At 41.2% G+C, this 26,364-nt stretch overlaps 1 protein-coding gene across 4 annotated transcripts in view; it reads left to right on the top strand.

Annotated features, from left to right (window-relative positions):
• Positions 1-313: 313 nt before the first annotated feature.
• Positions 314-26,364, top strand: part of acsf3 (acyl-CoA synthetase family member 3) — a 32,102-nt gene continuing 6,051 nt past the window's right edge. Inside the window, exons 1-7 of one of the 4 annotated variants that reach the window (XM_023424367.2) lie at positions 314-382; positions 1,148-1,932; positions 5,913-6,068; positions 10,145-10,299; positions 10,989-11,134; positions 15,055-15,152; positions 15,477-15,603. In XM_023424367.2, coding sequence (XP_023280135.1) covers positions 1,213-1,932; positions 5,913-6,068; positions 10,145-10,299; positions 10,989-11,134; positions 15,055-15,152; positions 15,477-15,603 — 1,402 coding nt within the window. In that variant the 5' untranslated portion in view covers positions 314-382; positions 1,148-1,212. Of the gene's footprint in view, positions 383-442; positions 726-762; positions 895-1,147; positions 1,933-5,912; positions 6,069-10,144; positions 10,300-10,988; positions 11,135-15,054; positions 15,153-15,476; positions 15,604-26,364 lie in introns of those variants that run through there. The other 3 variants (XM_023424368.2, XM_087178791.1, XM_087178792.1) reach the window with 3 other exon arrangements.

Raw genomic sequence — 26,364 nt, 5'->3', positions numbered from 1 at the left:
AAATACTGTACTTCAGTATTTGCAATTACTCCTGTAATTGCTTTTCATAATGTGAAACTGTCTATCCATATGTTTATTCTTGTACACAGGTATCTCTTGAAAAAGAATGCACATGCTTATTTAAATAAAGGATTATTATATATATATATATATATATATATATATATATAAGTAGATTCGTCTCATTTTACTTAGTGAAATATGTTAAAGAATTAAGAACAATTTCATTAAAGTAACAGTATTTTTAAAGTCTCATTTGCCACACACGCTATATTATTTGCGTGTAGGCAGGAACCTTGTACGTGATCGTTGTTGTTTCATGTCGGAATATTCATGTCGTTGCACCGTCCGTCACTACAAGAGGTACCGGTTTTTGATTTAGGTAAGGCATTTATGAATTAATGGCAGTGTGTGTGTGTTTAACGGAATGAGGGCATTACTTGAGAAAATATAGAAATATTATTCGCTGTAGAAAGAACATTCTTGTTGTATTTTGGCTGACGTCCACACATTGTCGGAGTAAATCAGTCTGTCACTGTCAGTTACATAAACAATGTCAAATGTCCCGGTAACCGTTGACCTGAACCGAACTGACGCAGTCAGTGGAAATAACAAAAAGAGCAGTTCCTCAGTTATTTTTGGCGGTAACGTACATGTCAGTTCTTGTGTTGTTGTGCTTCAGACGGTTGTGGCAGTAACACAGCTACATCTGCTCTATTTCTGAAGTAAACTTACTTTTATTATCAAATTGACACCTTCAAATTGCTTGTTCTGTACAACCAACAGTCCAAACACTCAACACTGCGAAGACACTCCAGTCACAGAGAGCACAGTAGCATACTGCCTTCTGTGGCTCTGGAGGGAGCTTTACAAAGTCTGACAGAGATAATCATGGTGATATAATTTCAGCTTTGGCTTGAGCCTTCAAATGTTTTAACAGAAAACCTGCATTGCAAACCAAATCGATGGACTGCTCTTCTAATTTTTCTGTTAATGAATAAAAGTGAAAGAAAAAGTAATTGCCAGTCAGCCATATTGAATATTCCAGAGGACAGTGATTATTTGTATAATTTGTATGTTACATACAGTAACTAAGTTTGTGTGCTCCTTTCCTGGTCAACTAACAGATATTGTCTGATATTTGCAGATGCAAGAGAGTGAGGATGAAGCCATCTTGAGGTCCAGGAGTGTATGAACAGCTGATTCTCAAACATGCTGTCAAGACTTGTTGCTGCTGCCTGCCACTCTCTAAAGTGGGCTTTGCCTCACTGGAAAGCCACTCTTCATAGAACATATTTCCCATCAGAGCCATGGCAATGGCTACTGGGATCTGTGGTTCACAGAAGGGCTCACAGATGGACTGCAGCCCAATCATCAAGGATAAACCAGAAGCCAGTGTTTGTCAGAGCTCCAGCATTTGGAGATAAGCTTGCTATCATAGACAGCAGTGGCAGCCACAGCTACAAGCAGCTGTATTGCAGCAGCTTAGGTCTTGCAGGTAGAATCAGTACCGCTCTCAACTTGGACTTCGGGGGTCTGGAAGGAAAACGAATCTCCTTCCTGTGTGCTAATGATGCTTCCTATACGGTGGCACAGTGGGCAGCTTGGATGAGCGGTGGGACGGCAGTGCCACTCTTCCGAAAACACCCACAATCGGAATTAGAGTACATAATCTCTGACTCCCAGAGTTCGCTGCTTGTGGCGGGGCATCCCTATGCCGGGACACTCGAGCCACTGGCACTGAAGCTGGGCCTGCCCTGCCTGACACTGCCTCCTACATCTAACCTGGGCACTTTAGATGGGACAGACACCCAAGAGAAGGAGGCAGCCATCACAGACTGGGCCGATCGACCAGCTATGATCATCTACACGAGTGGCACCACAGGGAGACCCAAGGGAGTTCTACATATGCACAGCAACATCCAAGCCATGGTAAGTGTAATCTTTTAAACCATAGTTACATTGTAAACAAAACAAATTACTTTAAACTCCTGGATGTCATACTCATCGGCTTCTAGTTTGATGGCAGTGGATGTTTATCTGCACCGACAAAGGTCACAACTTTGACATAGCGGAGGACGGCACAGCTGGTGCTAATGGACAAAAAGCTAATGGCTAATTAAAATAACAAGCAGTGTGGGTTGTCTGATTTTGTTTTTTGTTCACCATAGTCTTCATATAATCCTGTTTTAAACCATTCACCTAATCTAAAACAGCCCTGTAATATTTAATATTTAATATTTATAATTTATGAAGTGTCTTAATTTTTTCAGATTAAATATTACAAATATAAATCCAAACTTTGCGTTGTACTCAACAATGAGTTTATGATATTGATGTAAGAGGTAGACTGATTAATCAATTTGGCTAATATTGGTGTTGTATTGGTATATACTGTATGACGACTGATAAGTAATGAGAAATTGCAATATAGAAATACCAAACGAGTTTTGAAGTCATTCAGAAACAGTGTCTCCAGTACATAATTTGCCCACAAGAGAGCACTGACAAGTTGATTTTTTGCCCGCTCAGTATCTTCGTTACATTAAAAAAAGAATTGTAAGTGTTCCACATCAAGTTTATTTGTGTATGTTATTGTTGATGTACAAAGATGAATATTGGCTGATATCATTATCAGATATTTTAAGCTCAGATATCCATATCAGTAGGTCTCAAAATTACTATATTGGTTGAGCTATGATAACTGATATAATATTTGTGTTGGACCTTGTAATCTACTCTCCTGCCTTTAGTATCATTTCCTTACCTCTCCTCAGTCTGTGTCTTTACCAGTTGTTCTCTTAATAGAGGAGAAGAGAGTTGTTTGCTACTTGGATGTGGCCAAAACACATTAATCAGAATTGCACATTGTCATCCGAATATTTGGGAAGTGGGTGCTTTAAGCGCCTCCTTGTTGGTGTGTTCAGGTGCTTATAAGAAGCTCAGATATCAGTGACTTCAGAGTTAGACATCTGCTTTTTTCATGCTAGAAATTGCAAAGTTTAAATACTCTTTTTTTCATGCTGCCCATGTTTATCTTTGTGATTTACTTGATTTACTTAAAATATGGCCTTTGAATGCAATGCTTTTTGGCAGATGATGCTTAAATATCAAATCTTGAGGTTTTCAAAAATCCACCTACAAGGAAGAATTTCCAAAACTGAGACTGGTTATTAGTACAGGTCTTATTGAAATAAATGGAAACCAGTGTAACTGAGGTACAATGGTTAGACAGTTAATATTAGAACTTATCTGGTAAATGGCCGTTTGGTTTCACTCAATTTACCCCTTGAAATACACAGAATTATTACATAGTAAATTATTAATACGCCGTATTTCATGGACTAAAATGTGCGAAACCACCAGTATAGTATTTAACTACCTTCCAACATCTTTCTCAAACAACGGACAGCTATCTTAAATACCCAGGTCAAGGTTATTTATACTGAGAAAAATCACAAGTTTCAATGTCTGAAAGTGGCTCAGGAGTCAGGCCTTTCTTGACCGTTAAGTCTTTCTACAGGATATTCCCCAATGCAGGCAGAGATTATGAAGTGACTGTCCAGAGATCCACAAAACTATCAAATAGACCCATGGATTTGTATGCATGTTTTAGAAGTGTTCATACACCCAGCCCACATCCATATCCGACTCCTTGATCAACTCATTCCTCTTTTGTTCCAGTCGAGGTTTCTAAATAATCACTCATTTATGCCATTAAAGATCTCCTCAAGATTCTCCTGTATATTTTAAGGGAAATTGACCTACATGTCCAATAGTGTGGAAAATTAAATCACTCTGAAAGACGGCAGAGCTTCATTTGTCTCTGGTTGGCCCAGGGAGGTAAGTGAGTGAGTGAGTGAGTGATTAAGTGAGTCTGTCTGTTTTCCTGGATGGCAACAACATCAGGTTGTCAGATTTCCTGGAAAGCTCCACTGCCAGGTTAACGTGAATGAATCTGTGGGACAAACCTGAAGAGAAAATAAATTTGCCAAATTTAAGCTTGGATTTAAGATGAGCTTCTGATGCCCATCTTCCCTGTTCACTAGTTTTGATGTCTATCACAATGTCAATATGTGTACTGGGTATTGTTTGTATCCTTTTGGGTATTGATTATTGATTATATGCTTGATTTAATTTTAGTTAAAAATGCTTGTGGTTGAAATCTTGCTGCATAGCTGAAGAAAAAGATGATCACCAGGAATTCAGATGACTCAGGCAGAAATATTTCACTCATCCTTGACTAGAACTGTGTTTGAACAGTATTCTCTCAAATTATGCTTTTCTCTACATCCTTATCCATAAGACCTTTGCTACCCTAGCTGCGGAGGATGAAGGTGGCTCCTTCTATACATTAATAGACATAATGCAAGCTAAACAGAAAACCACTGTATAACACAGTGAATGCCCCCATGACCTGAACACTGGGAAAATGACTGAGGCATAGAAAAATAAGATGAACACTACAGGTGAGAAAAACTCCTTCACTAGCTAACATCATGAAATATTTCAGAGGAGTACTGAATGCCGTGATCACAAACTGCAGTAACGAAAGACGATCCCACACTGAACTTGAGATCTGCTCTCTGCAAGTGTCTCAGAAATTCATAGCTGTCAGTTACTTTCCATTTACATTGAGAAGCACCCAGTGGAAGTTTCCCGGCAACAAATTATATATTTATACTACATTATCAGCATACACATGCAGTGAACAGGACACAATAACCAGCACGTTTACAATGTAATGCAATTCAATACAGCTCTGAGGTACAAATCACCTTTTAGTTGAACTTTTCTCACACAGCCTGAACTGATGTTGACCAGTATGTGCTACACAAAGACAGTGTTGACACTGTTGCATTTAAACATAATGTTTACACATTATATTTCACATGGCTTCTTCTATAACTTCAAAAACATAAAATTGGTTTAAACAGACACAATTCCCCAGTTTACTGCTTAACTATCACAACATAAGTTCACAGGGTGAGAGGATGATGACAGTACTTTCCATGACCTCCATAATCACCATATATGATTTTGACAACTAAATTAAGCTAAATGGAAAGTTAGTGAGGTTTAAGAATAAAATTAATAAAACTCAATTTACTCTCCTTGCTTGAAGAACAGAGATTTTCATATCCTTCATTCCTGTAATAACTGCAGGCTTAATGAAAAATAGACGAGCAATCCACTACTTAAAATTCAGGACTTGTAAAAAAGACTGTATGTTGATGTGACATCATGCTGAGATACACTATTTCAGAGCATCTACAATCAAAGCAGCAATCTATTATTCAAAACATAGAGATAAAGAGCAGGTTTTAGTTCTTTCTGTACTAAATATTATCTATACTCAGTTTACATATCATGCAGGGAGACATTAATTGTTGAACAGACATACAGCTTTCAGGAGCGGTCATAGACCATAATGACTGTAATAATTTTGAGTTATTATTTTGCTGTCCAACTAAAGCCATATTTGTTGCTCATAGGGATAGAGGTCTCTGGGCAAAAACAGGAAATTACTAATTGATATGTGAATACAGCAGGCTAGGAGGAAACTGCATGACGAGACCACAAAATCAAACATGACCTGACGAGTAAGTTCTCTACTATTCACTCCTCCACAAGACAAGGTTCAAGATCAAAGTTTATTTTATTCATCCATAAAAAATGGAAATTACAGTGGTCCCATTAGAAAGATTAAGATACATACTACCAGAGCATTATAGTACAATGGTGAAGAATTCAAATGAGCCACAAGATTCGATTCTGTACTATAGATCATCACGAGATCATCATGTCTGCAACATTAGGAGCTGGTTGAGATGATTTATTTTGAAGACGATATGACACGTTGACCTCCTCCTCTCTTTCCTCCCTGCTCCTTCCACCTCTCTCCGTGTCAGGTCCAGAGTCTGGTTTCAGAGTGGGCGTGGACCAGAGATGATGTCATCCTCCACACCTTGCCGCTACACCACGTGCATGGCATCGTTAACAAGCTGCTGTGCCCACTCTGGGTGGGCGCCACCTGCGTCATGCTGCCTGAGTTCCAGCCTCAGAAGGTCAGGACTGAGCTTTATCTCTTGTCTTTTTCTTGTTCCCCAACTCGTTCTCTTGGTGCAGTTTCATGAACACCTCTGAACAAAAGAGGCAGTTGTTCAACTGTAATCTAAGGAGGCGACTGTATGACAGTGAGGCTGAGAAGTACTTCAGATTTAGAAGTCCTGTATGGACAAAGTGCTGCTGGGTTGAAAAAGACCTTCAGCTCTTTCCACATAAATCCCTCTTTCTCTATGAGTGTTTCCCTTTCCACTTTTCTTCTTCCCTCTTTTCTCTCCGCTTCGTCTCCTCTCCCTCTCTCCTTCTATCGTCTCTCCTCCTCCTCCTCCTCCTCCTCCTCCTCCTCTCTGCCTGTCAAACTAAGTGTTTGGGGCTCAGTGATGAATTGCCCAGTGTGGCTTTGTATCTGACCAATGCCGACTCACGGCAGGGGCTTAAGCAGCAGATCAATCGATGAGCTGACATTGAAGGATGATAGTGCTTGTTTGGCCCTGGGGAGGGAGGGGAAGATGGGGTGCTAAGTGTGTGTATAGAAGTGTGAATGCACGTTTTTCAATGTATGTGTGGTTTTTTTTTTTGTATGTCAGGACCTCTACAGCTTAATGGCAGTGAAGGTAGATGGAAAGGAAAGGTCTTTAAAGGACATATGTATCTGTCAACACGGGCATTGCAACACTATTATAGCTATCAGTATTCAACTGTTATCCTTGACCTTGCGTACCAAACCACAAAACCCCTTCTTTCACCCTCAGAAAAAAGCCTTTATTCTCCTCCTCCTGAAGTTACAGTACATTGATGAAGTGATCGATAGTCTGTCTCTTCTTTCCCCTAAGATATCTGAAGGGTAGCCTAGGCAGCAGAGACCGGCATTGATTTTTACAGATTTTGCCTAGAGATAGTGGAAGAAATTTTCACTGCAGTAATTGTGATCCAGTAAATCGCAGATAAGTCTATTTCAAGCGTACTGTTGCAGGCTGACAGGGGCAGATACTCCACCTGGGGTTCATACAGCACCAGTCTGATTTTGTTTATTTAAATCCCCACTGACTACTGCGTCACAGCAAGTTATATTTAGATTAAGCATAAATAAGTAAATTATTCATTCAACACATTAAGAAAAGTTATACTCAAATGTAATATCATAATGCATCAGTTCATTGTGTTCTAACAAAAAAAAGGCAAGTAAGGAGCATTTTATTAAGTAGCCTGGTTGATGAAGGAGTTACTTTAAAAGTATCCTTACACACTTACATCTGCCTGTTGTATAATCCAGAGTCAAAATTGATATCTCTAAAGTGATATTTCATACACCAATGGTTTAGGTTGGACAAGACATGGGGGGGATGAAGCATTTGACTGTGTTTTGGCTTTATGGGAGGCAATTTAAGTCTATAGTACTAGGCTGTCGGGCATCCATCACTTTTGTCCAGACAAAAATATCTCTGCAACTGTTGGATGAATTACCATTGAATTTTGTACAGACATTCATGTTCTCCAGTGCAGGAAGCTTACTGGTTTTGGTAATCCCCCCACTTTTACTTTATTGCTACCGGCAGATCCGACTTTTCATTTATCCTGTGAAATATTTTAACATCTACTCGATTTATTGGCACAAAATTTGGTACAGACATTCAAGTTCCCCAGAGGATAAATCCCACTGACTTTGGTGGACCCCTGACTTTTCCTCAACATGCAGTAAACATTTGTGGTTTTGAATGAAATACCTCAACAATTATCACTGAATTATTGAAAGGATTGCCATGAAATTTTCTTTCAGGCATTCATGTTCCCCTCACAAATAATGTAATTGTAATCACCCCTGACTTTTCAAATTTCAGTTTGCTCAATACTCTGGTACGTGCCTGAATTCCTGCAAAACCAGACGCTCCCATCGTTTGCCGCTATACTATGTGTTTAGCACTCATTGCCGAACGTTAAAGTTAGACGTAAAACTAAGATGGTGAGCCTCCTAAACATCATATGCATCAGCATGTTAGCTTTGTCATTGTAAGCTTGTTGGCATGCAGAGATTCACATTCGGCTCAAAGCACAGCTGTGCCAAAGTACAGCGTCACACAGCCACAGCATGGCTGTAGACTCTTATTTTGACAGTGTCACCAGTATGATACCAGACTTTCAGTACCAATAACAAAACCATTTTTTATTACATAACCTTCAGATATATAAAAATATTCTTCTTGAACATAGTTTTTTTTTTTAAACCAAAAATAAGCCAAATGCATCACCATTTAATTGTGTTTTAATACAAGCCACTGTACAAAAAACTTCAAAACTTCTAAAACTTCTAAATAAATCTGAAATTAGCAGCATTATTATAGCTTATCGAAGGTAAACAGCTGATCAATTATATAAAGGTCTAACCAAGCTTCAGTGCCAACTTTTGACACCTGACAGTTTTCTATACTCAGCACTACGGACCTTTGACATTCAACATCTAATCCTTCTCAAGAAGAATTGGCAGTTGTATTGGAGTCTCATGTTGAGTGCAGGGCTGAGCAGCTCATGGAGTTGTTTAGGATGCAGGCCGTGGCTTTGGGTTCTCACCACATCCTGTCCCCTAGGTGCAGGCCAACTCTTTGACAGACATAAATTGCCTTCCTCTCCCCTCCAGACTGGACTTGATGGAAGCGCTCCACTGCACTTGATAGACACCACCCAGAATGGTCAGGGCACACTCAGTTAATAATCTTTCTCTCTGCATGGAGTTTTATTCTGTGTGTGTGCAGGTGAACTGTGAACGCCTGCAATTTTTACATCAACTTGAAATGGTATTGTGAGGAATGGCATATGGATTTGATTAGACTGTTGACAAATCTTAATCATCTCAGTTTTATTTGTCTATACATTTCAGGTATGCTTGTTTGCTAGAAGCAGAGGAGGTGAGCGGAAGGGAAGTTAATAGGTAATAGATTAGAGGAGTCTACGACGAGGTGACTCAAAGGAGAAGTGGAAGGATGAGTTTAGAAATTTCTGGCACATTAAGAGAGATGTGGTGTTACTGTAGGTAAGACCGATGATGGGAGAGACTACATCTTTCTGTGTGTGTGTGTGTGTGTGTGTGTGTGTGTGTGTGTGTGTGTGTGTGTGTGTGTGTGTGTGAGAGAGGGTAAGAAAGAGGGCGACTGCAGAGGCAGCGAAGCAGGAAATTACGAAATGGAGAGAGAAGGTAAGTGAATGTGAGATAGGGAATGAAGGGAAGAGGTGAGAAAGAAAGATGAAGGGAGGATGCAGGGTCAGAGATGAAAGTAGAGAATGAAAAAGAAGCACTTGGGAAATGGAGGTAGAATGAAAGGAGAAGAAGTGAGGATAAGTAGACTGAGAGGGGAGGGGAGACAGCTGGGGAGGAGCGTTTGTCTCCCAGGGGGAGACGGGAGTTAGAGAAGCTGTCGTTCACCTTCACTTAATTCATGCTGTCATCCCATCCTCGCATCATCTACTGTGATGTACCCAGACTACGTGTGTGTGTGTGTGTGGGATGAGGTGGAGTGGGTGTGGCGGCATGTGTAAAATGGCTTTGTCCTTGAACGAGTGGGTTTATATGATATTTGAACAGTATCTTTATATGTGAATGTGGTTCACGGTGTATGTTTATGCCCATCAACGCCTGCATGTGAGTTTAAAGCAGCATGTTTGATGCAGTGGAGGACATGAGTGGCTCCTTCTGTAACAGTCAAAAAGCACATTTGTCAGAAGTAGCCTTTTAACTGGCCCACAGCAGTCTGCTATTTTCCTCCTTCTGACCTTTACAAATCCTGACTTTTTTTTTCTTGTCTTTTTGGCATTGTGTTGACAGGTTTAATATAAGGTCGCTGTCTGGACTTTACTCTGCCATTTACATCAAATACAGAAAAAAAAAGTAACTTTTTTTTTATCACATGCTGTAATGGAATGAATCTGGATGTAATAATTTAGTTTGCATGGCCCCATCCATTAGATACACTGCTTTCCTTTTCACCTTTCCTTATCTCTGTCCTCCCTCCTCCCTCTTGTGTTATGCTTATCTCTCTCTCTCTCTCTCTCCCTCTCTCTCTCCCTCTCTCTCTCTGCTGTGTTGCAGGTGTGGGAGATGCTGTTGAGCTCCAAGGCTCCCATGGTTAATGTGTTCATGGCTGTGCCAACTATCTACTCTAAGCTGATCCAGTACTATGATCAGCACTTCACACAGCCTCATGTCAAGGACTTTGTCAGAGCGGTCTGCAAAGAAAGGATCAGGTACGGGCTGCGGGATCAATGACAGACAGCTTACTCATGGGTAGATGTATTTGTGGATGAATGTATATGTGTGTATATACAGACTATAAGCTATGGCCATCTGAACCTGACTGAAGACGTGTCAGACAGAGCTCTTCACCACCATCAGTGAGACTGAATGAGGAACTGTCTTTTGGAAGAATGGTGTTCATCCCTCCAGCAGAGTTTCAGAGACGTAGCATCTATGTCATGCTGATCCACAGATTCGTGTTTACTAGGACTCTTTACGCAGATATGTCAGAATAGCGATAAGGGGTATTTTATTGCCCCTTGATATATTTTGGGTTTTTTTTCAAACATTTTTTATGTTGTTAGAATCATGCAATTTTCGACCTGGACCAGTGGACAAATTCCCCTACTCAATGACTGATCAATATCTGACAAAATTTGCACCATGGATGTACAAAAACGAACTTCCTAATTCTCTTTGACATGTTTTACCCCTTTTTTTTTTTTTTAATTTCCAGCTATTTCATAAACTTTAAAGCCCATCATAACGGTGAACCCATATTAATTTCTAGTCCTAACAGATTTAAAATTGACATGTTTGAAAAAGTTATTATGGCATAGTAAAAACTAGAAATGTGTTATTTGGAGCCTGAAGTGTTTCCCTCATGTCTGGTCCTCTCTCTCTCTCTCTGTCTCTCCAGGTTAATGGTTTCGGGCTCGGCTGCTCTCCCTCTTCCCACTCTGCAGCGCTGGGAGGACATCACAGGACACACACTGCTGGAACGCTACGGCATGACCGAGATCGGCATGGCACTGTCCAACCCTCTCAAGGGCCCACGCATCCCAGGTACACTAGTTTGACTGGATGCTTATATACTTCCATACAAACAAGTATGGTTAAAGGTCATACACAGACCAGCTATGTTTCAAAGTTATTTACTCTGCCTCCCTCTGGTTGAGAGCAATAATATCAATCGACCCCGGGTGTAAAAACAATAACAGCACTAACAAAGCTGAAAATACAGGCCTTGGTCTTCTTCCAAGCAAAATGTGGTGAGGTTACAAGTCAACTGTCGGATCAGCAGCAGGAAATGAAGCCAGAACAAAACGCTTTTTAAAGACAGGTTTGATAATCAGCAGTTACTCAAGCTTGAAAACCCTGTCATGACTAAACAAACCAAGAGCAGCATTTCCTCATGTGCTCTTGACTGGCGTGAACACCATCACTGTAAGACAGGTTAGAAAACTGCAGTCTATAAACAACTTTGCTGATCTGTTGGTGAAATGTTTAGGCATCTGTTAAAATGGCGTTAAAGTTGGTTAAAGTCCTCTAGATATCATAGTTTCGACATAATTCAGATGGCTACTTTATATTTCAATATGTAGCATCCTCTAAGACCGTATGGACATATTTCTTGATAGAAAGTGGACAAACATGGTGAAAAAGTGCAATCTTTTACTTGCACTACAGCCATATTATAAATATAATGCCACTGCTGTAACAACGGCATGTTAAATTATCATCGAAGAAAGGAAACCGTTTATATAACAATGCAGTCAGTAACTTTCCCCTTTTTTATCACATATTTCTAAAATATCTCTGATATTGTTCCACTACCCTCACCAGTTTGATTCAGTGCTTCGGCTTCAAGTGTTGTGTTTTGATCGTAGGCAGTTTTCTCTGGTGTGATGTCAGGTAAAACCCCACAATCCCAACTACACCTCCCTCACACATGCAGAAACAAAGGCACGGTGAAGAAATGAGGTCAGACTAGCGGTGGTTGCTTTCTTCTCCTGTCTTTTCCTGTCCTCCCTCCTTCCTCTCTTTCCCCACCTTCTCCTTCCCTTCCTGTTCCCCAGCCAACTCTTCGTCTTACAGGTAAAGCTAATTAGCTTGCAAGTGGATCGGGTAATCCTCTGTCTGCTGTTTTGCTGGGGCATTGTTTTGTTTGTTTGTCAGCTAATGTTTGGTATAAACTGAACAGGCTTTGTTTGATTCCTCTCAGGTGATTATTAAGAATGGCTTCAAAAGGTCTGTGGTTGTATTGATGTTTCCATTGCAGCGCAGAGACTTGTGGAAGATGTGTGTACGTTTGTGTGTACGCATGTTTGTATCTAGGTGTAAGTGTATGCAGGCATGAGCTTGTGGCTGTTTGAGTCAGTGTGTTCCTGTCTTGTCTTTAAGTAGGTTAAAATGGATCAATAGCAACCGCAGGAAACACTCTCAGAGGCATAGTGGAGTGGAGTCACCCTCTCTCTCCCTCCCTCACACACACCCACTGTCTTTTCTTTCTGTCCCCCGCCAACTAGGTTGCAGAAAACTCATTGTTTTTATACACCTTATTGATGGCAATTTTATTAATAATCTAACAGGCCTGATTTTGTTGTATATCTAACAGTTGTGGGGCATTCCAGATTAACAACAGTGTGGCTTTCTAGGTCATGTTGCCGTTGTTGAGATGTAAATATATGAGATTGGTTCATCCTACTTCTTTCCATCTCATTATCACACTCTTGAAAACAGACAGTGTCACATCTTCCAGGCCTAAATCCGTCTTCATCCAGATGTCATCCTTCCAAAGCTTTATGTCATTTGAAGCTCAGAAAATATGAAATCTTTCAATAACTTCTTAGAGTAACTATAGAGCAATCCTATCTGGACCTTTGTCATTCTGGCTCCACTCCACTCCCATCTAGCATGTAGCATTTATAACCTGCTTGCTCTCTTCAAAATGACACTCATTGTTGCTGAATCATTGATACCCGAATACTACAAGACTCCAAAGTTTCTCGAGCCCCTGATGCAAGAGAGGGAAAAAAAAAAGATGATAGAGGAGCCCATAGAGGAACACACAGATTCCCTGAGTTGAACCATGAATGGATTTTGCATTTGAGGGAGGGGAGTCATGTCATTGATTTTGTCATTTTGTTGATGGCAGTTTTTTTTTGTTGTTGGTCTTGGTGAAGAACTCAAGGAAAATTACTCGGTCTGCACTTCTTCACCACGATTAGAGGAAAAGAGGACGGGAGGCTGAAATTTACCTTTTCTGGTTTTAATTCTGGTTTTCATCACCAGCTGTGTTGTAAAGGACAATTCAGTTATTTCATTCCAGTTGCTAATGATGTTATACGCACCGTGTTGATTTCTAAGATCCGGTGTAACAAATGGAACAAAGATGGCTAAAAGAGAGAAGTTCAAAGACTCGTTTCTCAGCTCTACACAACTGGCCAATAATGGCATGAAAGTAACAGAAATGGTTGGACACTGACCCCCTCCGGTCTGAATTGCAAAGGTATGGGGTTTCCGAAGCTATGCGACTGTCCGACAAGCAGTTCTGATGAAGCATCCTGGCAGCTTAACCCCGCTTAGCAAGACACTGAATGTCCTCCAGCTGTAGCTGTAGCTGATCCTCACAGACACTCTGACTCTAATGAAAATAAGATACCAGAGCAAACCTTGCTCTTCAGGTCTCAATTAACCTTGTTTACAGTGTTGGCAGCAGTTCAGGATATCATTGTAACTTGGTAACCTTTTGTGCAACCTTGTGACTCAAGCTTCTTTGTTATCCTTCTTGTCCACTGAGTAACAGTGTAGTTACTTTTATGGTCAGTTGGTTTTCCCTGCTGCACTGAGTGCAAGTAATGGAGGGCGTGTGATAGACGTTGCCAATCAGGACTGGAGTGGATTAGATCAATATGAAGTGAGAGAATCGCTCTTTAATTGGGACCTGACCTGCTCTTCATTGAGAGAGCAGTGGTCTGTGAAACGGCATAATAGACTTCAGGCAGATACACACACACACACACACACACACACACACACACACACACACACACACACACACACACACACACACACACAGCATGTATCACCTTTGCACACTTGCTATAATTACTAACTCAGGGGGTCACACTTGCACACACACAAAGATGGAGACTGAAGGTGTGTGTCAGTACATTTTCAATTTGTAGCACATTTCTTTAACACATTTCTTATTAATAGTTTCACTTAAACATCAGCACAGCTCACAGTTATGAACAGCATTTTTGACACACAGCTCTTATTGTATTTCATAATTGGTCAGCTCAGTTATAACATTTTTATGTAGCTGTGCTTCAATAAAAAGCCTTGTCAAGCACTTAGCAGTAGTTAGGAGTAACAGACTGAAGCAGTTTGCTTTCATTTTCAGATTCAGCATAAAAGTGGTGCTAAAGAAGAGACAGAGAAGGGTGATACTGTGAATCTTGGATTGACTTAAAGCCACGGATGCTGTAGTTCAGTGTCATTTTGAGAAATCAATACACTTGGTAGATTGCAATGCCCTAGAGTGTGTTCTAGCCCTGGTATCTGTTTTTTAAAGTCTAAGACAAATGTTCAGAAATAGTTATCTTAATCATAGTTCACTTGATGTTGGTGGAAACAGCTGCATCAGGCGTTCCCAAGAAATCCTCATCACTGCCAAAGTAAGCTGACTTGTGGTGACTGAGACGAATGGCTTTTGGTTTACAATGTTTTACAAGCTCAGCAAACCATTTAGTGACCAGTTATGCCCTGCAGACGGAGGTTAATGCCATCTCGGAAGAGAGCACTCCCACTGTGGTTGAAATCCTGCACTAGATGTTGGTGGTGATCACTCTGTTGGTTACTATCAATGTAAGTGTCCACCTTCTTTAAAAGGGACAAAAACCATACCATCCTTCTCTGAATAGACTGTCGTCAGTTTGTACTCATGTGTTTTTCTTGTGTATTTCTGCTTGATTTGACAGGGGCTGTGGGGTCACCACTTCCCCGTGTGGAAGTTCGGATTGTCATGAGTAACACAACCAACACCACAATTGTGCTGGGCGATCACAGAAACACTCGGGTAATCAACTGATGAATAGGTTATAAGCTGATCTATCTGTAGACAGCGGATGAAAAACAGGAATATGTCAAGTTGTGTAATTGATTTTGATTTCAAAACCCTGACATATACTGTACAAGCCAGGATACAGATAGTGGCTACATATTTACACATGGAAATGCAGCATTTTGGCTTCTTCTAGCATTCAGTGTAGCATTTGTTTTCTTGCAGCTGTTGGCTAGTATATCACCCAGCAATCAACTAGATGCTCATTTAAGTGTTGTTCTGGCTAATTTAAACTCTTAAACTGTATTTTAAACCGTTCACTCTGTGAATATACCACAGGTATGTCCAGGTCTGGAGGGGAAAGAGGGCGAGCTCCTGGTTCGAGGTCCGTCTGTCTTTAAGGAGTACTGGAACAAACCTCAGGAGACCAGAGAGTCTTTCATTGATGGTGGCTGGTTCAAAACAGGTACAAAAACCCTGCTCTCCTCCTCCCCGCATTTCTCTTAACTCACACTTCAGCACCGTACATGCACACGCACACGCACATTCACACACATTCCCTTGGAGGAAGTAAATTCTGCCACTAATTGCATCTACATGAGTGGTGCTGTCAGAGGGATTCACAGGAGGAGGAAAGATGTTGAAAGATTTTTGCGTCTGTGCCGCAGACTGCATTTTCAGGCCTTAATTTTAAACACTTAAAAAAAAAAAAGTCCAGTCAAGGAAGCACACACACACACACACACATACATACACACATAGAGTATATGTGTACTATATGTGTGTGTGTGTGTGTGTGTGCGCGCACATTTTGGGGGACTATGAGGGAGTGATAAATGGACTTTGTGTGTTTTTCGTGCTGCAGGGCATTTTTCCTCCTAAGTGGTTATGACTGCTCTGGGTCTTGAGGAACCAAATATTGCTGTCCCACTCTTCTTCTCCCTCTCTCCCTGTATTTAGTGTATGTGTGTGTGTGTGCGTGTGTGTGTGTGTGTGTGTGTGTGTGTGTGTGTGTTAGCACAGAGGGAAGCTGTCATCAGAGGCTTTCTCCCCTGCAGCCTAGCACTTCTCTCTCTGCCCCCCCACCCCTTGCAAAGGAGCCCTGCTTTACTGCAAAGCCACTGGTAGACAGGTGTTAGGTTGGCGTGGGGGAGGCTCAGGGGTACATGAGGGAGGGCAGAAGCAATTGGAGCTTTGAATTGTTATGTAGACGACAGGAAATAAGAGCCAGAAGCAAAAGAGCTGCAAGTATTGAGCTTGGAGATGTGGTGGTGGAGGAGTTAGAAAGAGTCAGCTACAAAGGTTGGCATATAAGGCCCCAGAGAGAGTGGGCACCGACAAGGAAGGGCTGGGGAGCTGATGGTGGCAATGGTAGTGGTGGAGGGGGAAGGGGGTGGGGGTGGAAAGCAGTAAGGAAGGAGGGAGTGATGGAGAGCGAAGCAGGACGAGGCAGTGGGAGAGCAGGGCAGAGTGTGTTTAATTGGCTTTGCAGGCTGGAAGGACAGAGATCCAGAGCACAGCACGCTGCTGTCACACTCCATTACAGCCACTGGCCACATAATGAGAGCCCGCGCAATCAGCTCCCCACAGACCAGTCCCTCAAGCCACATATACACACACACACACACACACACACACACACACACACAGGACTATGCTATAGAAAGCTATCAAACATGTTCCTTGCCCACCCACCTGTCTGTATTCCCTGATGCCAAGTTAAACTCACACACTCAGTTGTCAGTTTATTAGGTACACCTAGCTAAAACTGATCCAGTCTAATACAACAGTCCTGCTGTAAATCCTTCCTGGATGAAAGTTATAATGTAGAGTTTTTGTTGAAACTGTTATTTTGGCGTCTTCAAGTCGTGATGCTGATTAACTGTATTGCATTACACAAAGAGGTGTGTGTGTTTTTTAGTTTACCCTCAGTGATTTGAATGGGATGGACAAAATAATAGAAATACCTGTCAGTATGATGCAATGCAGTTCAACAGCACCACAAACTACACCCTCCAAAACAGTCACACAATCAACACCTCTTTAACAAAAATTGAACATTGAAACCTTCATGAAGGGAGGATTTGTTCCACAACATTTTGGTTTGTGTATGGGTTAAACAAACAACATAAAAATGTGTTAGACATGCTTTTGAGCTTTTGACAGAGCCAGCCTAGGTGTTTCCCTCTCCTTTAAATCTTTATGCTAAGCTAAGATAAGTGGCTGCTGGCTCTAGCTTCATAGGTAGCTTGGAAACAATCTTCTCATTTCAGCAAGAAAGGAAATATGCATATTTCCAAAAATGTTGAACTCTTCCTCGATATCAATTTACTTTTTTATTCCTGTCAAGTGTTGGCTTAATTTGTCAACTTCATTTGGTGAAGTGTTCTTATCCAAGTTACAACGAGAAAAACATTTGCCACAGCTCGAAGTCATGTATCTGACTGGCTTCATCTCCATAGCAGTGGTGCACGAGGTTCATGAGATCTGAGATATTTAGAGCCGTCTACAATAGAGTACCAAAGTCACAGAAAAAACACCATGTCTCAAAAACAAAGTTGTAGTAATTTAATCTAATGGCGATAAGGTATTGTTAAATTATCCTGCGGTTTGTTGTGTAACATTTAGAACCTTTCAAACATTTCAAATGTGAATTTATAATGAAGAAAAAATACAAGTGGAACCAGCAGCTAATCCCACTTCACAACTCTATACGCACAGTGAGACACATACAGTTCATTTCCTGATAGGCACATGCTCATGTGGACAGCAAACTCCCACACCAGTTACTCTTGTCCACACACACAGGCCTGCCGTGTCCACACAAACCCTCTCAGTGTGGATGTCGAGTGGGGGGTGTTAGATGGAGACAAGTTTTTTGCACTTAACCCTCTCCTCAGCTTCCTACCTCCCCTCTCACACTCTTACCCTTTTTACCCTCACACCTGCTCCCTGTTTCACGCCCCACCTTTCTCTCTAACACTGTCTCATCCTCACACTCCCTCTCTCTGACTTGCTAACTCCTGGCTGATCTCTTGTCACCTTCCCACAGAGATTTTTGTGCATCAGTCTTTCTTCATCCTCCAGGAGTTGACCTTCAGGTCAGGGAGGGAAAATGAAAGGCGCTTTTCAGGGATTTGACTAAGATGTACTTTCTTTTGGACTAGCGCTGTCAAAGTGATGTGAGTTAACCTTTTCAACAAATTCTAAATGTTTAATTTAAAGACAGTAAGACACCCACAAGCTCTCACACTTCCACCAACTTGACCACAGTGAAGTGTTGAAGGGACTTCCCTGCCCTGAATAGTGCCTCCTAAGCACCATTCACATCCAGGCTGCAACCCTCCATCAGTCTTCCAGTTGAAGTGTAGTGGGCAGGATTTGTATGCAGCCTGAGAGACTCTACTCGGGGCAAGAAAGTCCACTTGCCATTTATCGAACTAGCTTCTGACATGAGTGCAGTACCAACAATTTAGCTGAGCCATGGAGAATGAAAAAACAATCCATCCCTGTAGGTTTAAAGTTATTTGGTGCCTCTTAAGACATACTGTGTCTAAGATCTACCGCATACATAGGTACATCGCCCCTAGGTTGAATATAGTTCATTACAAAGATTGTTTTTTAAAAAGTTCAAAATTAGTTTTTTTTTTTGTTTCAATCGACAGTCCTGGTTGGATGCCAAGAATAGCAAACCAGAATATATCTGTGTATAAAATGGGATTTTAATAGATTTAAAATAAACATTACATTTGACTGTTTCTGCAGAAAGCTTAGTTTAATCGTTGCAGCTGTGGAAGTGTCAATTCATCAGTTGAAACTTGTCAAGAGAAGTCAGGTAAAGATGTTGTTCTCTTATCATTTGTAGTTATTTAGCACACAACCTTACTGATAGTTTCAGGTTATAACTTTCAGTTCAGCTTTCTGCAGGGTATTCACACTGAGCTTCAACCCACAATAGTTCAGTGCTGCGATCTTTTAGACCTTTAATAAACCTTGAGTCTTCAGTGAGATAATAGTCAAGTCTCCATTCAAATGTTGCCCAAATTTTTAGCCGAATATTCGTTTTCATCCACTGCTGAAATGCAAATATTAGGAGTTGGGCATGTCATACCTGTCGGGTGCCATTAAACCAGCAGAAGAAGAGGATGTATTAAGATGGTGTAATTTAAAATAGTGTCAGTCAAACCAAAAATAATGTGGAAAACATGATGTAAACATGGCATTTCGTTTGTCTCGTATTCATGTGAGGAAGTCCAAGCGTAAAGCATGCTTCCACTCTTTTTTTTAAATGCACTAATTAAACATGTGTATAAATACAGGTAGATGAAAATTCATTTACTGTTGCAGAAAGTCATCCTGGCGACTACAGTACATTCAAAACCTAAAAACTGCTTTTTGTTACATCAGCCAGCAGAACGGCATGGAGCTGAATTCAAAACACAGGTTTAAAATCCATTGCATTTGAAAATGTATGGAAAAAAATGAATACTCTGCTTACACTGTGTGGCCGACGCAGAATGGTGAGATGAAATCTGAAGAAAATAAAGCTAATAATGGAGGTAAATAGGAAGAGGAGGTGAAGGAGAGATGCCCAGAGAAGAGTGGAGTGTATGCAGCAGAGAATGAGTGTGAGAGTTTGAATCAATAAGTTCACAGCTGGCCAGGGGCGACTTCTCTAGTGCTGCGTTGGTGCTGCGTAGCATGACTGGCAGCAATATAGGGAAGCTGTCACCTTCTTCTCTGCGCTCTCTCTTATACCGCTCATCTTCACAAACATCTCTGAGCACATTGGTCCCCTCTCGCCTTTTTCAGCCCTCTGTCCACAGTACAGTCTTTCTGTGAAGTTGACAAGACAGCAAGGGCTTTGGTTGTTGGATTGTTGGCTTGCGTGTGACTGAGAGAGATGTGACCCCAGCTGTAAAGGTGAGCTGCAGTGTATATTCTCCACGGATAGACGGACGGATAGACGGACGGACGGACGGACGGACGGACGTGTGGCTCATATCCTGCAGAGCCATCACTAGTCATTTGTGCATGGCTCTTTCGCTCCCAGCTGTGCTCTCCTCTTCCCTGCCTCCATCACTCTCTTGTGTTCCCAATGTCATATTTCACCCCAAGTCACATTGTGTCCTCCCAACTCCAATGTCAGAGCTCCCTGTGGGACTCGCCAACACCCAACCCTCGCAGCACTTTGTTCAGACCAGCCATCCCTGTAACATTTACAGCAAAGGTGGCAACACATGGTGGTCCTGCTTTTATTAACACCGGTTGAAGGCAAATCTAGTTAAACCCTCCTTCATGTGAGCCACTAAACTCCAGGAGTTTTTTAGCAAACTGTTGAAGCAACTTCAGAAAACTTTAAAAAAAAAAAAAAAAAAAAAAAAAAAGACAGTTTTGTAGAGGAAAAGAAACTTTCTATTTACCCTTATTTGTTTGCTTTGATTGTTTGCCTTTCCTTGTTTTCTTCCATCATATATCCATCTGTTCAGGTCAAAAGCAAAGACACAAGAGGCAGTATGATTTCAAAAAATACCAAAAGTAAAACTAAGCTGAGTTTTGAAATCTAGTTTGCTCAATATTCAGGTTTCATAATTGACGGCTGTTCTCTGGAGTCGATGGTTGACTATCAGATTTGTATGGGCCATGTAAACAGCAGTTAAGTAGTTTTCTTGATGAACATGACAGATCTGAGACAGACATCAATCCTCTTCAGCTTGTTATCTGCTGGTGGAGAGGCAACCCAGCAAGGAATATAATCAGTAACATTAACATAAAGCAATTCACGCTCCTTTAATTGCATTATATTAAACAAATTAGATCACTCATCCAAGTGCAAAGTGCTTTCTTGTACGATATTAATTACTAAAAAAGGAGCTGTGACAAAAGTTAAGGATGATAAATAATGTCAGAGCTGAGATTTCACTGCTTGGCTGTCTGTTATTTATCCTCATTAACTCTTCCATCTAGGCATCAGGGCTTTAATGTGGAACATTAATATTCATATATGCTAAGTGTTTACAGTCACTCGGAGAAGAGGCATGGCTCGCATTTAGACCTCTGTCATCTTTGTTCCGATAAGGCTCTCCTCTCCACAGCGATGGAGGGCACTCAGCTTCAACCCGCAGTGTGAGAGTTTAGGTTGTGCTGAATGTGATGAAAGACTGTGACACCACTTGTACCTTCTCAGAGAGGAGAAGCATCTCCTCATCAGGCTCACTTTAAACACTTCATTGATGCTAGTGCAGAGGCGTGCATAAACACAACATGACGGTCAAATAGCGTTTCTCAAATGTCAACTTCTTTTAAGGAAAACACTCCTGAGTTTTGGCTGAAGATGCTCAGTTCTTGAAACTATTGAGTGGGTACTAAAAAGCTTTGTATCACTATGCCTCGCTGTGTGCAGAGATGGCATACACAGGATTACACTGCAGGTAACTGCATTTATTTAAGAAATTAATATACAGTTATCATCTACAGAACTTATGCAACCTCCACCTTCTGGATTGAGTGGCGTTTGTCGATAGTGAACACAGAAGCTTGCTGAAATGTTCCAAATGTCACCTTGGTGACTAAATTTATGGTTTTTGTGATGAACCTGGTTTTACAGCAGTTATACAACGAGCCTAAAGACAGATAAATTACTCGCTATGCTGAAGGATTATGTGTTTAGGCAGATGCGTGTGTTTTGTTTCTGTTTAGAACTTGTGTTGGGAAGTGTTGCTAACTGGTTCTGTTAAACCATTAAAACATTGCGTGTGATATTACATTGTGAAGATAATCTTCACTCGATTTGCTTTTCTCAGTGTCTGGTGTAGATATGGCAACGCAGACCTGTGCTTCAGCCGTAAAAGATCAGGCTTTTTCTTTGTTTGTTTGTTTTTTTTTTCAATGAAAAAAATGTTGCCAAACTTCAAATGCTGTGAAAAGAAAGCAGGAGTTAATGAGGATTTCACATGACAACAGAATATAAGACAGGATTCATTCATCCACAGAAATGTTTGTGTAAACCATTCTCAGTGTCAGGTGTGTAAGGTACACATCTTATTTAGAAACAAAACATTGCATAAACTTGCATTTTTGATGTGCAAGTAATTAACATTTATTGATTATGTTGAATTATTATTTCACTGTAATGATACTGGGCAGCGTAGACTTGTTGGTTTCAGAGCCAGACACCCTCTGGGAGGCGAGTGTGCCGATATGTGTATGTGGGTTTTTTTTGGGGGCATTACGCATTACCCTGGACCTGGATTTTATTTTTTTAGGCACACGCTACCCATGGATGACAGTGTTTATCTGTTGCAGTCTGAGTTTGAGTGTACAGTAGGTGAAAGCCGTAATGAGATGATAAAGTGAATGTGGGCATGTTTTCATTTTATCACTCATAGTGTGCACTTTCCAGCCACATCTCTTGGGTTGAGTGGGGTGTACACACAAAAACAAGTGCATGGTACTTAGATCAAGGTCAGACTCAAATCACATTCAATTACAAACACTCATACAACACTTTCTATCTGTTTCAGTGACAGTAGAAATCTGTTATGTGGCTGGAAGGTCCCAATGATTTCTTTCACTTCCACAAAAACAGTTTTTGTGCATTTTTAGTTTCCTCACTCTTTCCCCAACACCTCTAGCAGCGATGCTACTGGCAGCAGGCTGAAGTGTTTTTGTGTTGTTGGCCTTTGTCATATGTCACGCGCTGCCCTTTTCCTTTACACACTTTTTGTCCAAGAAAAGCAACATGTCCAGACTCTGTCTGTGTGCCTGTGTAAATTTAAGTAGTTGCCAAAATACAGAGGACAGTAACGACAGCAATTAATGATTTGGGAAAAACATTCAAAACACCCCAGAGCTACTTTTGAATCTTGTCAAATCATAGTTCACATTTTCTGAGGTAACATGGTATCGGCACTGTGGAGCCCCCTGTGCTGCTTCCCTGCCAGCTCTGAGTGTTTGTTGAGTGGGTACTCAGCGAGAGAGGCAAACAGTTTGTTTGATGGTTTAAGCGCCAACAGCCTGGTGCACCCAGGAGGATCTTACCTGACTTGTCTGGGTTGAATTTAAGCTCCAACCTGAGTATGTCACATGTGGTTTTGTAACTAAATATTAAATAGAAAAGTGAGATTTACATGTCATTTTTGATGATAAAGCAGCTCAAGGTGCTTTATTAATACTGTGAAAGTATCACAGCGCTCAGTCCACAGAGAAATGCACACCTGTATTTGTAAACTGCCTTAAAACGTCAGGACTTCTATGTCTTTGTCGTCTTCTTTGTGATGTCACAACAAAGCAGTCACCACTCTCAGCCATGCCCCTAGCCCAGCCCAAACGGACCCACCACCCAACCATGCAGAGTGTTTACCAGGAATCTGCTTTGTTTTTATTCAATCACTCAGAAAACAGTCAGCCAATGAGAAGAGACTCTCTTCTCATTGGCTGACCAACCTGTTGTTATAGAGCTCCAGAGGGAAGCCTGAGAGATGAAATGTAAAACCACATTGAGACTGAGTTCAAATAAGACACTAGAAAAGTTTAAACTATGGGACCTTTTAAATATATTACATTAGCACACATTAGAATTATGTTTTTTCATTCACAACTATCATTGCAGACAATTCATATTTCTTTTTTTCCTCCACTTCATGCAATATATTTTGCTTGGTTTACTGTGGAAAATGTCAAGAATGCCACCAATGCAGACTTCTTTAATTTAAAATAATATGACAACAGGAATGAAGACCAATCATTTTTGTTAAAAAATTTCACACTTCAGCAGAAATTCCTCTGAAAGCAATTTTTGCATTACTAAAATTGCTGTACCTTGAATTATTAAAACTGTTGATATCACACTTCTCTGCACAATGTTGTTTTTCCTGTTAACAAAATGATAATTAATGGCTTAAGTGTGTGTGTGTGTGTGTGTGTGTGTGTGTGTGTGTGGCATCAAGTTTTGATTTTCTGCAATGTCAATTATACTGTAACAGAATGAGGTTTTCTTGCAGAGCCAACTAATGTCATTTTCTTGTTTTCTGAAAGACATTAGGGAAGTTTTGTCTGCCCTCCATCCTCAGTTAAAGTCTTGATCTGTTTTTATTTCTTTTTTTTTTCCCACACTGTGTGACTTCACTTTCTTTAATGCCTCAGAATGAGATGAAAGCCCAGTGCAATTAGGCTTCTTATCGTTTTAATTAAGAAAGCCATTCGGCCATATCTGCCTCCAACGCCATAACACATAATGGCAGAGAGTCTCTGATGCCTGAAGTAGTGTGTGTGTGTGTGTGTGTGTGTGTGTGTGTGTGTGTGTGTGTGTGTGTGTGTGTGTGTGTGTGTGTGTGTGTGTGTGTGTTCAAGCTTGTGTATGTGTGTGTGTCCTAGTAACACAGTTCCCAACAATCTCTCTCCCGCCCTTCTTTCCTCTTTTATCAGTCCGTGTTCTACAATCACTATTCCCACTTGTGCCTCTCTCCAAACATGCTGTTCTATCCCTTGTTATTTCCTTCCCCTCAAAGAGACAAGGTCAGAGTCCTGTTTAAAGACTTCAAACTCAATTCAAGTATGTTGTCTGAGTGTTTCTTTCAAATCTTTTTTGTCAAACATTGACTCATTAATGCCGTTTTCTTACTCCATGCTTAAACATTTGCAGCCAAATGGATGCATTTTATGGTGTTTTTATCTGTTTCAGGTTGTGCATACACGCACAGGGCACACTAACAGCTTATCAATGAGCATGCAAACTGCCCCTTTCCCCATATCTATTTGCATAAGATGAGAGCTACATGGCTGTAACCAAATTATTCCAGTACTCTTTTTTTTGTTTTTACCCCTCATCCAAAAGAGGAGGAAAACTACCCTGTTAGTGGTGTTAACAGCCAACCAAGCCCCCCCCCCCCGCTCTCTCCCACTCTCCCTCCATCCTCCCTCTCCTCCTCTGTTACCCTGGCCTATCAGTGCGGAGCAGTGGTCTGTGAAGAAATTCCCAATATCTAAATTTACACACTGTATCAATCTTGTTTAATAGACTGGAAAGCTTATAGCCGCCGTGGCAAGCCGGCAGAGAGGGCAGCGGTGATAAATTGTCGGTGTGCAGGCGACAGCCGCCCGTGATGTATAATGAAATATTTATGATTTATCCCAGCTAATAAACTGAAATGAAGTGCGTGATGTATGGGAACAGATGGGCCCTCTATTGATGCTGAGGCAGAGAGGCAAGAGGGGAAAGAGGAGACAGGAAGATAGGTGGAGAGAAGGAAACAGGAGATGTGATGAGAGATGCTCCAGACGTAGTGAGAAAAAATGGAGGGCAAAGATGAGAGTAAAAAAAAAAACACAGTTGTGTGTGTGTTGACACTGGAGTGGGAGAAGCTGAAAAATTGGACAAAAATGTAAGATGAATCAAAGGATGCGGGGTTAGAAGAGAGAACAAATGAGATTCAGTGATGGAGTAAAGGACAGGCAGAAGGTGGCAGTAAAAACAGACCACCATCAAAATATAATCCCTCTCCTATAATGCTTCATTGTGTTGATTCCAGGTAAGGCAGGGCCAGTTGCTTTCTTTTATTGATTCCATATTTCAGGTGTAGACTTTATCCTGCTGCGGTATCTGCAGACACACACAGCTCAACCTGGTGGAAAAGCTCATAGCAGGGCCGTGCCCAGGAAACCTCATGGTGACAGCAAGACTCCATATGAGAGATATGAGTGGTATCAATTTTCTCATCTAATTCTCAGCAGGAAAGTGATTAAGCATCAAACGATTCCTTTAATGACTACCAACCAAAACATTGCATTACATTTGTATTAAAATTTCATTTTGCAGATGTATCGTCCTCCATGCCCTCAGCGGTACTGTAACTTCAGCTAAAGCACCGATCCCTCACCTTTACTGACCTCTCTTTACACCACCTTTGTTCAACTTGCCAACCTTAACCACAACAGTGCCACACACACCCATACACCCATTCCCTCCTCGGTCCCAGCTGTGGCTGCACCACCTGTAATAATCCAAAAGGACACCTTCCTGTTCCTTCTTTTCTTCTCTCCACTCCTTCCCTCCTATGTCCATTTTTCTCTCCCTCTGTCTCTCTCCACTCATCCATACTGACCCATTTCCTCTGCTTGTCATCCCCAGGCCCAGCTGAGCCCCTCATCCCACATACTGTACTCATCCTCCCCCACACCTGTCCCCCAGACACCTGTGTGTGTGTGTGTGTGTGTGTGTGTGTGTGTG

The sequence above is a fragment of the Seriola lalandi genome, unplaced genomic scaffold, assembly GCF_002814215.2.
Source record: "Seriola lalandi dorsalis isolate HSWRI2012SDOR001 ecotype SW California unplaced genomic scaffold, Sedor1 jcf7180002054735, whole genome shotgun sequence".
NCBI lineage: Eukaryota > Metazoa > Chordata > Actinopteri > Carangiformes > Carangidae > Seriola > Seriola lalandi.
Note: the sequence above shows the minus strand (reverse complement) of the source record. Positions and strands in the feature narration are given on the sequence as shown.